Source organism: Acanthochromis polyacanthus, chromosome 23 (assembly GCF_021347895.1).
Source record: "Acanthochromis polyacanthus isolate Apoly-LR-REF ecotype Palm Island chromosome 23, KAUST_Apoly_ChrSc, whole genome shotgun sequence".
NCBI classification, from domain to species: domain Eukaryota; kingdom Metazoa; phylum Chordata; class Actinopteri; family Pomacentridae; genus Acanthochromis; species Acanthochromis polyacanthus.
Genome location: NC_067135.1, coordinates 17,476,551 through 17,489,508, shown reverse-complemented (window position 1 = coordinate 17,489,508; position 12,958 = coordinate 17,476,551). Strand labels below are relative to the sequence as shown.

Genomic DNA, 12,958 nt, shown 5'->3' with positions numbered 1-12,958 from the left:
ATGAGACAGAGGTGAAAGGTGTGTTTTAGATGAGGTGGGTGACGCTACAAAGGACCAGAAAGAGTTAGCTTTGATCAGAGAGCAGCAGAAAATCTTCACAACTCATTACGACCACTTAAACAGCTGAAAAAATCTCAAATATCATGATTATCCTGGGGAGAACAGAAAGATTCATGTACCACTGTATGTAACAATCACAAATAACACAGTCTCAGTAAGAACAATAATACTTTGTTGTGACAGGATTCTACTGTCGCAGAGGGTTTAAAACAGACTGACAACACAACAGAATAACATTGCACAAAACAATGTAATGTTTGTGAAGCTCATTCAGAAGCTTTCAAGCTAAATAAAGGATTTGGAAGCATTACGATGTTATTTACAATTTATGCCACATATACAGACACATATCGAGTGTCGTCCATTTACATTTTGACCGAGGTTGAGACCTCAGACTTTACTTTGACAACTGAGAGTCTCAGTCGGCAGCAGAGGTAGAACATGAGGACAGGCCTGATGCTCTGATCTCTGAGGCCGTAGATGAGTGAACTCAGACACCTGGGCACAATGAAAACCAACATATAAATGAAAGTTTGGGTGCGGACAAGCACAGCCCTGGTTACTACTGTTGACAGAGCAATGAGCAGTGGAGTGTAAATGGTGGAGGAGAGGCTGAGGCCCAACTGCACCAGATGCAGCAGCAGTGTGTTTCGAGCCTTATGGGCTGAAGTTTTGTCTGCAGAGGCCGACCTGGCTGCTGCTGCAACACCAATATAGGAGGAAATGATGGCCACACCGGCTGATGTGAACACAAAACCTGTGAATGCTCTGCTATAAGCTTCAGATATTGGTCCAACAAACATGCCTGTGATCGAACAGAATCCTTTGACCTGTAGATTCAGCAGGTCGTCAAAAGGAAGCTCCAACAGCAGAAGAAGTCGAATGAGAACATTCAGAAAAGAAAACATCCAAATCAAAATGATGGCCACATCTGTGTTTCTGACAGTGACAATATCAGCATGTCTCAGTGGGTAACACACAGCAACATATCTCTCCACAGACATCACCACCAGAGTGAGAGGAGAGATCACAGTGGTGAGAATAGTGAGCTGGGTGAGAAATACACATACAGGATACGTCATTATTACTCTATCAGCAGCCAACAGGAACAGAACCTGACTCACAACCAGCTGCACAGTTTCAGCAAACAACAGGTTATACAGCAGAATGTAGCGAGCAGTCTCACAAAACACAGTTTTACTCCTCAGAGTGAACAACATGATCCCGTTAATGTAGAGAAACACACAAGATGGCAGCGTGGTCACAATACAGAACAATACAATTCCCAGCAGCCCGTCATCCTGAAGCCCAGCTGTGATGTTACTCTGATTTCTGGATGACATTTCAGAGCTTGACGATGAAAGTGAAGCAGAAAAACACAATGAAGCCGTTAAAAGATACAACTTAGGACAATGTTCTTTAGGGCGAAACACAGCATCATCCAAACACACGTTAGCGTAGCTGCAGGCTGCTGTGTGGGCAGAGCTGATCTGCAGAGCTGACTAAACCTCTGCTGTTGTTTATGAGCTCTGTCCTCACAGCAGCTTCACGTCACACCATCATATGTCCACGCGTCAGCAGAGGAAGGCAGAAACCAGCCAGCAGCTGTGCAGCTGGAAAATACCAAGTACCACACAAACCACAGTCAGTTCATGTCAAATCAGACAGAAAATATGGAAATATGTTGGAGAACATCATCGAGAATTTCCTATGTTTTCATGATTTTTGTGTGTAGTGAGTTATCTGAAGGAGTTACAAGAAAGAGACTCGAAAGAGGCCACCAAGACACTTATGAATGGAGTTACAAGAAAGTGATAAGTGAGGGAGGCGACTACGACACCTATGACTTGTTTGAAGGAGTTACAAGGAAGAGGCTGGTGAGGGAGGCCACCAAGACACCTATGATTCTGTTGAAAGAGTTAAAAGTAAGACACTCATCAGGGAGGCCACCAAGACAGACTCCTATGACTTGTCTGAAGGAGTTACAAGAAAGAGACTAGTGGCAGAGCTATCAAGACACCTATGACTACTCTGATGGAGTTACAAAAAGGTCATTAGTGAGGGAGGCCACCAAGACACCTATGATTCCTCTGAAGGAGATGAAAGTGTCAGCAGCTGAGATAGCAGAGAGTGTTCAAACAACAACTGTTGTCTTTTCTTCACCAGTCAGAACATTATGGGAGAGTGACAAAGAAGAAGAAATAGTTGAAAAATGTTTGCACAAAAACTTGACGAGAGTTCACCAGAAGGCAGGTGGGAGACTCTGAAGTCAACTGGAAGAAGCTTGTTTGATATTGCGAGCCAAAAATTAAGGTTTTTGGTTTTATGGCCATCAAAACTTCTTCAGAGTAGTCATATGTGTCTTGGTGGCCTCCTTCACTCGTGGTTTTCTTTTACGGTCACTCAGTTTTTGAGGACAACCTGCTCTATTCAGATTTAGACGTGTCATATTCCTCCTACTTGTCAATGACAGATTTAAATTTACTCAAAGAGATATTCAGTGACATGGACATTATGTTGCATCCACTACCTGACTTATGCTTTAATCTTTTCAGTTGCTTGGAGTGTTCTTTAATTTCCATGGTGTAGTTCAATCCAGATTTCTTTATACCTCAATCACTGAGACCCATTTACTGCATTCTGATGATCTCCATTTCACTAGATGTGTGACCTCTAGCACTAACCGACTAACCTTAACCCTACCTAACCTTAGCTCTACCTGATGATTTTAAACAATTGTTCTTGGATATAATGTTGATTGCTGTTGTCTTTTATCATTTCAAACAAGTGTGGTTTGTTTTTATTGTATGATTATGAATTTTGATGTGTATAGCACTCATCTTTTATATGTTATAAGGCACTTACATTATATTTTATTGACATTTTTTATGTTTTGACATTTCCGGTCTTAATGATGGTACATACCTGAGACTTCTATGATAGACACTTGCCTTTAATGTAAGGCCTCTCCACCAGGAAACCACAGCTGGGACTGGGGGTCAGTCCAGACAGAGCAGGAACAAGTATGGTCTCGCAATTGTAAATACATTTTGGGGTTGGATATGAGTGTATATATTCTCTCTTTTTTCTAAAATACTTGCTAGTATGACTTTCGAAGTACTTACCTTTGATATGTTTTCTCTTGACTACAGTATGTGTTGTTATTGACCTTACATACTCACCTTTTGAATCCAACTCCTGACATGATGGGTTGTACTCTTGTTCCGTTCGGTCCTCCCTCAGCAGAACGCCCTGGAACCTGTAAAAGAACAAAGAAGAACAGTAGCAGTTGCTTTCCTGGATAATTTCCTGCTGGACATGGACCGTGAACTCTGACCTTAAGTCCCACTAGTCATTTCTCTTAACATAACCTTTACCCTCATGTTCTTTTATGTCCTTTTATGTCTTGGTCTTTTAGAGGGACACAATAGGGAACAAACAGTCCTTGTGCCCGTGCTTGTGCTGAGGCTTTCCCTAGCCGAACCCTTACTCTACCGAACCCTAACTTGACCAATCCCTAACCCAATCTAGCCCTAACCCGACGCATCCCTAATCCTAACCCTTACCCTATCTAACACTATCCCTAACCCTTACCCAAACCCTTTATAATTGCAAAAAAAATTGCCAGCCTTGGTCATAATTAAACAACAAATACAATGACTATGATTGATTGTTGAAAAGAAATAAAAGGGAAAGCTTCCAAGGAGGAAGAATGTTATTATAGGCACCGTACATCACAGAAAAACATCTTTTTACCCCCAATATCTAGCATGTTCAATGTCCAAGATGGACAAAGCTGTTGGAGTTTAGAATTTATAACTAAGTTTACTATGGATAGTCTACTGTATTACTGCAGCACTGAGGGACAATGGACACTCAGTCATGGACCATAACAATGCTGGTAACCGTGGAAACCTTACACTAAGACAGTGATAGCTGCAGCCTAAAACTGTCCACAAGATAAAACTCAAAGTATACGTTAAATGTTCAGAGTTTTGTGACTAAAACAAAATCAGCATCAGATGCTTTGTACATTTAAATGCCAAGGTAAACTTTTGTCACTCACTTTGTTTGTTCTTGTCAAACTTTGCCACCATTTGTCCTCATGGTGGTGCATGTTATTCCCCTCTGCATGAAGACTTCTAAAGATGCCCCTGGGAGTCATTAATCATGTAAACATTTACTCAAAACATTAATTAGTGACTGTCTGAATATTTAACGTGACTAAATGAGTTGTCTGGAGACTGTTGGATGGGAACATTTTTGGCGGCATACAAACAACATTTACCCTCGAGAAGTTAGCAAAGGCCCTGACTAATTAAGGAAACACGTCCCTAAACATAACGAGCAGTGACACTGCAGTTAACTTCGTCTTTACTTTATATTTCAAGGTACAATTCAAAGGCTGTTGATTAAAGTATGACAAAAATGAATAAATAAAACCGAACTTTCCTTCTGTTGTTGCTTTCTTAACTCCTGAAGTTCAGAAATTTGTACAAAGGGGAAAAGGAAAGTTAGCAATACATCAGTCACATGAACAAACTGCCATGATGTTAACATGCAGCGTAGTTGGGCTGGTTCTTAAAACAAAACCAACGCCACATCCAAATAATGTTATAGATAGCTATCTATGTTCGTTTTTGCTTGTTGTTTAGTTTCTTCTTCAGTCTCCTTGCTATTTCATTTGTATTCACTATCTACTTTATTTTCACTCACTGTTTATTTTTCATCTTCAATTGCTTATTATTCTCATTGTCTGGTTTTCTGGCTCACAATTGCTTAATACTTTACTTTTCGCTCACTGTTTACTTGTGACTTCAGTGAGAGTCTATTTCACTTCTACATGCCGTTTACTTTGGCCTTGGCATGCTGTTTACTTTCATTATTGCTTATTATCTAACACAGTATCACCTATTAGGATTTCATACAAAGTTCTGAACTGTTCTAGATTTGACATCTAATGTCCACTTCCAGAAAAATATATGAAAACTGTGACGTACCAAAGATAATAAACAAAGTTATGAGTAAAAGTTGAACTGCTCCTAAACTTTGCAAATGATGAGGCATGTTATTGTTGTTCTGGAAATGTTGTTTTCAGTTTGGTGAAATACTCCCAGGTGTCCCAAAGAGAAATCCCCACATTTGACCCCATCCCCTGACAACTCATTTAGATGCATTAAATATTCATTAATGTTCGAGGAGATGGTGTGTTTCTATGCAGAGACAAAGTTTAACAACACAAACAAGTCCAAAGTAAATGGAAGAAACTTCAGCGTCTGTCCTGAAAACTTTGCTTACATGTTAAAGGTGCCTGTTAACCCAGAACCCAGAGGAAAAATCCAAACATGTTCTAAAAGGGTCGTATCTAAACTCAAATCATAATATTTCTCTACATTTGGTGACTGAACTTACCAGGCTTTTAGTGTGTAGTTGATGTTGTGAAGGAGTTGGTTTCTGAAAATTCAGATACCAAAAATCGAAGTAACCAGTGAGTGAAAATGAAAGTAGATGATGAGCAATAATGAAAATAAACAATGAGCAAAAAGTAAAATCTGGGAGAACTGGATTTTCTCTGATGAATGCCCACTCTACTTATTTGCAACACTGAACAGCCAAAATGACCGTATCAATACAGATGATCGTGAAAAAATCTTCTAAACAAGTGAAATTCAGTGTCAGTGGTATGGGTTGGGGGCCTATGACTGCTTCAGGTCTCTCAGAGCTGTACATTGTGCCTCAAGGTACCACACTCGGGCATATGGGTTCCGTAAAGCGTCTTGAGACAATTTGACCTGGAATTGGCACTACACAAATAAAATTGAATTGAATTGAATTGTTAATGCACAACATTATACCACCAACATTCTAGAAGAGGTACTGCTACCAGTTTTGGCCAGGAGGAAAAGATCAGCGCCTGTGACTGAATGGATGTTTGGAACTGGTATTTATGCATGATGGTGCCCTTTCTCATACTGCCCGTATGACCCAGCAATGATGTTCTGAGCATCAACATCTAAATCCTGAAATGTGTTGGGGTTTCATGTATCTTTTTGTCAAAAATTTTGGTCTAAATTCATCAGGTTAACCTCTATAATTAATAATACCATAAGGTCCCCTTTCGCTTTGGTCATGATTTTCCGTCTTTCAGACATGGAATGTACAAGGTTCTCGAATGTGGGTGATTCTATCTTTTCCCACTCTCACAGCCCTAGAGTTGATCTGTTTCATGGTGGTCGGTGGTGGACTGGTAAAGATGTGACTGTTCAGGATTCCACAGTTCAACAGTTCCCAAGTGGGTTGAGGTCAGAGGAGTTTGATGGCCATTCCACCTTACACAGAAAGCTAGGTAGACGCTCAGAGCTGGGTCATACGGGCAATGTGAGCAGGGGCGCCATCTTGCATAAATGCCAATTTCAAACATCTGTTAAACATTTTCCATTCAGTCACAAGCCCTGGAAGTAGTACCTCTTCCAGAATGTTGGTGATATAATATTGTGCATTAACAGTGGTACCTTGAGGCAAAATGTGCAGCTCTGAGAGACCTGAAGCAGACATTGTCCCCCAAACCATACTATGGGCACTAAATTTCACTTGCTCTGAAGATGGTAATTTTTCACAATCAGCTTTATTGATACGGTTGTTGTGGTTGTTGGGTGTCGCAAATAAGTAGAGTGGGCATTCATCAGAGAAAATCCAGTTCTTCCAGTTATTTGGAGTCAGACTTACGTATCTCTTTGTGAAAGCCAGTCTCTTTTCCTTTTGCAGTTTCAGACCCAAAGTTTGTGTCATATAACTATGCACAGTGCTCTTCGAAGCATCTTCTGCAAGATTTTTCAGCCTCTGGCTGAATTGCGGGCATGACTGGTATCTTTTACTTTGGGCCTTTCTCATCAGATTCTTGGCTCTTGCAGTTAGACCAGATAGACGTCCTGAGCGAGGCAAGTTTCTGCAGGATCTGTCTTTGTTGTACGGACACTTCTGCCAAGGGCTTGAGCTGTCTGCTCATAAATGTTTCCAAGATTTTGAAGAGTAATGGCCAGTGCTCGACTCTCAGACTCTGAAAGAGTAGTTTTTACACCCTTACTCTTGGCCATGATAACAATGCTTTTTGTGCACCGCTTCCCTTGGCTGTAATCCACTGAACAGTCCGTCTTCTGTGCCATCATCAATACCAGACCTTCCAACCTCCTACCTCATCAACTGGACCACACTCTTGAATCCATTGGTTTCATTGGACTTCCATGGCTGACCTCATTCTCTGTGTCCACCTTTCTAGTACATCTAACACAGACCAGAAAATGTGAGGGATAATAATTAAAATTTTGCACCAGCTCTGGCCATTCAGATCTGAAAGAAACAATGCTGTCTTTGTCTTTACCGCCTTTCATGGCGATGGCAATTATATTAATAATTCCAAGTGCACTGAACCCTTGAAAGGATTTCCCAGGTCAGTTTTTTGGGAGACGCAACATATTTCCTGGATTCTGTCTGAATTGACTCAGACTGACACACAACAACAAATTAAAACATCACCACATGTCACCAAGGACACAACAGCTCCTTCTTTCTGATGTCTGTAATTCAGGAGGAAATAACTGTTGATTGGCTGTTAGCCCTGTGGACAGGTGATGAAGTCACGTGAGATGTTTGTGAGGACGAAGCTCATATCCAGTGTGTGACAGGAGAAACCCTGCAGTCCAGCACTGCTCACCTGGAAACCAGAACAGCCTCCAACCTGCAGATTCAACAGATGTCTGTGCTGACTCTGGATCTTCATGGTATGAATACAAACTGTCAGACTGTCTTTGTGTTTTATTTCCAGGGACAATGAGAGCTTCTGTTCACTTCTAAAATGTCTCATGCCAATGATTCTGTGCACAGTGAAGCTCAGGATGACAGGTTCCTTGAGATTCTGATGGTTTCATCTCTGTCTACAATTCCATCCTGTGTGTTTCTCTACATTAACGGGATCATGTTGTTCACTCTGAGGAGTAAAACTGTGTTTTGTGAGACTGCTCGCTACATTCTGCTGTATAACCTGCTGTTTGCTGAAACTGTGCAGCTGGTTGTGAGTCAGGTTTTGTTCCTGTTGGCTGCTGCTAGAGTAATAATGACATATCCTCTATGTGGATTTCTCACCCAGCTCACTATTCTCACCACTGTGATCTCTCCTCTCACTCTGGTGGTGATGTCTGTGGAGAGATATGTTGCTGTGTGTTACCCACTGAGGCATGCTGATATTGTCACTGTCAGAAACACAGATGTGGCCATCATTTTGATTTGGATGTTTTCTTTTCTGAATGTTCTCATTCGACTTCTTCTGCTGTTGGAGCTTCCTTTTGACGACCTGCTGAATCTACAGGTCAGAGGATTCTGTTCGAGTATAAACATGTTTGTTGGACCAATATCTGAAGCTTATAGCAGAGCATTCACAGGTTTTGTGTTCACATCAGCCGGTGTGGCCATCATTTCCTCCTATATTGGTGTTGCAGCAGCAGCCAGGTCGGCCTCTGCAGACAAAGCTTCAGCCCATAAGGCTCGAAACACACTGCTGCTGCATCTGGTGCAGTTGGGCCTCAGCCTCTCCTCCACCATTTACTCTCCACTGCTCATTGCTCTGTCAACAGTAGTGGTCAGAATTGTGCTTGTCCGCATCCAGATTCTTGTTTATATGTTTACTTTCATTGTGCCCAGATGTCTGAGTTCACTCATCTACGGCCTCAGAGATCAGAGCATCAGGCCTGTCCTCATGTTCTACCTCTGCTGCCGACGGGTGTCAAAGTAAAGTCTGAGGTCTCATCCTTGGCTTCAATGTAAATGGACAACACTCGATATGTGTCTGTAAATGTGGTATAAATTGTAAATAACATCCTAAAGCTTCCAAATCCTTGATTTAACTTGAAAGCTTCTGAATGAGCTTCACAAACATTGTTTTGAGAATGTTGTTCTGTTGGTTGTCAGTCTGTCTTAAACCCTCTGCGACAGCAGAGTCCTGTCACAACAAAGTGTTATTGTTCTTATTGAGAATATATTATTTGTGATTGTTACATTACATTTGAATTTTTACTGTCAGCTATAACACTGATCATGTTGAGTTGTGAAGATTATCTGCTGCTTTTTTCCTCTGCTGCTCTCTGAAGGAAACTAACTCTGCCTGGTTCTCTGTCCTGCACAGCATCAGCCACCTCATCTGAAAAATACCTTCAACCTTTCCAAACATCTGTCTCATTTTTCACTGGAGTTTTTATCTGCTGCGTTTCTGCCAGGAAAAGAAAAATATTTGTGACATAGAAAATATTTAAGCCACGAATTGGGAACAATTGTGTGATTAATAAAGGGACTGATGGTTACCTTTTCTTGTTTGTTATTTTCTTCATATTATAGTTGGTGTAACTACAGTTTGAAAGAATTTTACAAGAAGGGATGATTGAAAACAAAATAACATCAGAAGAAATTTATTGTGTTTGAAGAAAATCTGGGACTTTGACATGAAGCTGAAAAACAATGCAGATAAGACTAAACTTCAAAAGAGAAATGAGGGTGCAATGTAAAATACAATTTATAAAAAGCACATCCAAAGGTCAAGTTTTTATTCAGAACTCTGAAGAATTCAGAACAGACTAATGTGAGAAATCATAACCACTGCAACAGATATGTAAAAAAAAAGACATAGACATAGATTATCCAGACAACAGAAATGAAACATAAAGCATACACATGATGTACGATGTAGAAAATAGTCTATGATAATAAGTGCCGAATCAAAAGAGGTCAGTGATTTATGCAGAGGTACAGAAAGAAAACATGAAGGTTTAAAGTCCAGCAGAGCATTTTCATACAGTCACTTAATGATAAGGCTTGTAATTTGTGATATGTTTCAGACCTTTACACACTGATGCAGGGTTGTTGGCTGAGAAATGGTGCTGATCCTGGTTCCACTTCCAGCAAGTTCTGACAGCATCCCGAATCTTCTTCTTCGGCCTATTCTCTGGCCATTCCTTGCATATTAGCACCGTATTAACAGATACCAGCTGAGTGTTTCTGAATCACCTAATTTCAGGCCATGGCCTGTTGGTCATTGCAAGCATGTCAGCTTTTCATGGGCTCCAACCCTTCAGACCGATAGGATGTTCGATCCACTCTTTCATTCCATCCTTATGGGGGACTTTTTGGGAGTCCGCCATCCTGGTAGCCACCACTGATCCATGAAGAAGCCTTCCCCTACATGGCAGCAACTCAGCTCAGTCATCATCAACATAACACTTATTTCCCATGTTGTTAAATCGAAAAAACTGGAACCTTGTCTTGCCACATATTCCACACATTAGATTCCACTGACATTAAAAGCCTAAAAAGTTAGTCAGATATTTAACACTAACTATATTTTCACAAGGAAATATTGATACATTTATATACCCATTTTCAGGAATTTTCTAGGTCCCCAACATGAGTGTTGTTTGAAAAGTTTGCATTTTTTCTCCTAATTCAAGGGATAATAATCAAAATTTGGCACCAGCTCTTGTCATTCAGATCTGAAAGAAACAATGCTGTCTTTGTCTTTACCACCTTTCACGGCGATGGCAATTATATTAATAACTCCAAGTACACTGAAACCTTGAAAGGATTTCCCAGGTCAGTCTTTTGGGAGACGCAACATATTTCCTGGATTCTGTCTGAATTGACTCAGACTGACACACAACAACAAATTAAAACATCACCACATGTCACCAAGGACACAACAGCTCTTTCTTTCAGGAAATAACTGGTGATTGGCTGTTAGCCCTGTGGACAGGTGATGAAGTCACGTGAGATGTTTGTGAGGACGAAGCTCATATCCAGTGTGTGACTGGAGAAACCCTGCAGTCCAGCACTGCTCACCTGGAAACCAGAACAGCCTCCAACCTGCAGATTCAACAGATGTCTGTGCTGACTCTGGATCTTCATGGTATGAATACAAACTGTCAGACTGTCTTTGTGTTTTATTTCCAGGGACAATGACAGCTTCAGTTCACTTCTAAAATGTCTCATGCCAATGATTCTGTGCACAGTGAAGCTCAGGATGACAGGTTCCTTGAGATTCTGATGGTTTCATCTCTGTCTACAATTCCATCCTGTGTGTTTCTCTACATTAACGGGATCATGTTGTTCACTCTGAGGAGTAAAACTGTGTTTTGTGAGACTGCTCGCTACATTCTGCTGTATAACCTGTTGTTTGCTGAAACTGTGCAGCTGGTTGTGAGTCAGGTTCTGTTCCTGTTGGCTGCTGCTAGAGTAATAATGACGTATCCTGTGTGTGGATTTCTCACCCAGCTCACTATTCTCACCACTGTGATCTCTCCTCTCACTCTGGTGGTGATGTCTGTGGAGAGATATGTTGCTGTGTGTTACCCACTGAGACATGCTGATATTGTCACTGTCAGAAACACAGATGTGTCAGTCATTTTGATTTGGATGTTTTCTTTTCTGAATGTTCTCATTCGACTTCTTCTGCTGTTGGAGCTTCCTTTTGACGACCTGCTGAATCTCCAGGTCAAAGGATTCTGTTCGAGCAAAAACATGTTTGTTGGACCAATATCTGAAGCTTATAGCAAAGCATTCACAGGTTTTGTGTTCACATCAGCCGGTGTGGCCATCATTTCCTCCTATATTGGTGTTGCAGCAGCAGCCAGGTCGGCCTCTGCAGACAAAGCTTCAGCCCATAAGGCTCGAAACACACTGCTGCTGCATCTGGTGCAGTTGGGCCTCAGCCTCTCCTCCACCATTTACTCTCCACTGCTCATTGCTCTGTCAACAGTAGTGGTCAGAATTGTGCTTGTCCGCATCCAGACTCTTGTTTATATGTTTATTTTCATTGTGCCCAGATGTCTGAGTTCACTCATCTACGGCCTCAGAGATCAGAGCATCAGGCCTGTCCTCATGTTCTACCTCTGCTGCCGACGGGTGTCAAAGTAAAGTCTGAGGTCTCATCCTTGGCTTCAATGTAAATGGACAACACTCGATATGTGTCTGTAAATGTGGTATAAATTGTAAATAACATCCTAAAGCTTCCAAATCCTTGATTTAACTTGAAAGCTTCTGAATGAGCTTCACAAACATTACATTGTTTTGAGAATGTTGTTCTGTTGTGTTGTCAGTCTGTCTTAAACCCTCTGCGACAGCAGAATCCTGTCACAACAAAGTGTTATTGTTCTTATTGAGAATATATTATTTGTGATTGTTACATTACATTTGAATTTTTACTGTCAGCTATAACACTGATCATGTTGAGTTGTGAAGATTATCTGCTGCTTTTTTCCTCTGCTGCTCTCTGAAGGAAACTAACTCTGCCAGGTTCTCTGTCCTGCACAGCATCAGCCACCTCATCTGAAAAATACCTTCAACCTTTCCAAACATCTGTCTCATTTTTCACTGGAGTTTTTATCTGCTGCGTTTCTGCCAGGAAAAGAAAAATATTTGTGACATAGAAAATATTTAAGCCACGAATTAGGAACAGTTGTGTGATTAATAAAGGGACTGATGGTTACCTTTTCTTGTTTGTTATTTTCTTCATATTATAGTTGGTGTAACTACAGTTTGAAAGAATTTTACAAGAAGGGATGATTGAAAACAAAATAACATCTGAACAAATTATTGTGTTTGAAGAAAATCTGGGACTTTGACATGAAGCTGAAAAACAATGCAGATAAGACTAAACTTCAAAAGAGAAATGAGGGTGCAACGTAAAATACAATTTATAAAAAGCACATCCAAAGGTCAAGTTTTTATTCAGAACTCTGAAGAATTCAGAACAGACTAATGTGAGAAATCATAACCACTGCGACAAATATGTAAAAAAAAATGACATAGACATAGATTAACCAGACAACAGAAATGAAACATAAAGCATACACATGATGTA

General features: G+C 40.7%; 3 protein-coding genes across 3 annotated transcripts; 2 read left to right on the top strand and 1 right to left on the bottom strand.

The window, feature by feature from the left end:
- Window positions 1-48: 48 nt before the first annotated feature.
- On the bottom strand, window positions 49-1,530 carry LOC127532431 (odorant receptor 131-2-like). The gene has a single exon (XM_051944084.1). The coding sequence runs from the start codon at window positions 1,401-1,403 to the stop codon at window positions 426-428; it is 978 nt and encodes a 325-aa protein (XP_051800044.1). The 5' UTR covers window positions 1,404-1,530; the 3' UTR covers window positions 49-425.
- A 5,387-nt stretch (window positions 1,531-6,917) lies between these two features.
- On the top strand, window positions 6,918-8,845 carry LOC127532489 (odorant receptor 131-2-like). The gene is made up of 2 exons (XM_051944231.1): window positions 6,918-6,998; window positions 7,895-8,845. The coding sequence occupies exons 1-2, from the start codon at window positions 6,918-6,920 to the stop codon at window positions 8,843-8,845; spliced, it is 1,032 nt and encodes a 343-aa protein (XP_051800191.1).
- A 2,010-nt stretch (window positions 8,846-10,855) lies between these two features.
- LOC127532488 (odorant receptor 131-2-like) lies at window positions 10,856-12,012 on the top strand. The gene is made up of 2 exons (XM_051944230.1): window positions 10,856-10,876; window positions 11,062-12,012. The coding sequence occupies exons 1-2, from the start codon at window positions 10,856-10,858 to the stop codon at window positions 12,010-12,012; spliced, it is 972 nt and encodes a 323-aa protein (XP_051800190.1).
- Window positions 12,013-12,958: the final 946 nt, after the last annotated feature.

Bases quoted from the DNA above. Each gene is read 5' to 3' on its own strand.
- LOC127532431 (XM_051944084.1), bottom strand. From the start codon at position 1,403: ATGTCATCCAGAAATCAGAGTAACATCACAGCTGGGCTTCAGGATGAC.
- LOC127532489 (XM_051944231.1), top strand. From the start codon at position 6,918: ATGACTGGTATCTTTTACTTTGGGCCTTTCTCATCAGATTCTTGGCTC. The intron at 6,999-7,894 runs GCAAGTTTCTGC...GGACAATGAGAG, and splicing joins AGATAGACGTCCTGAGCGAG to CTTCTGTTCACTTCTAAAAT.
- LOC127532488 (XM_051944230.1), top strand. From the start codon at position 10,856: ATGAAGTCACGTGAGATGTTT. The intron at 10,877-11,061 runs GTGAGGACGAAG...GGACAATGACAG, and splicing joins TGAAGTCACGTGAGATGTTT to CTTCAGTTCACTTCTAAAAT.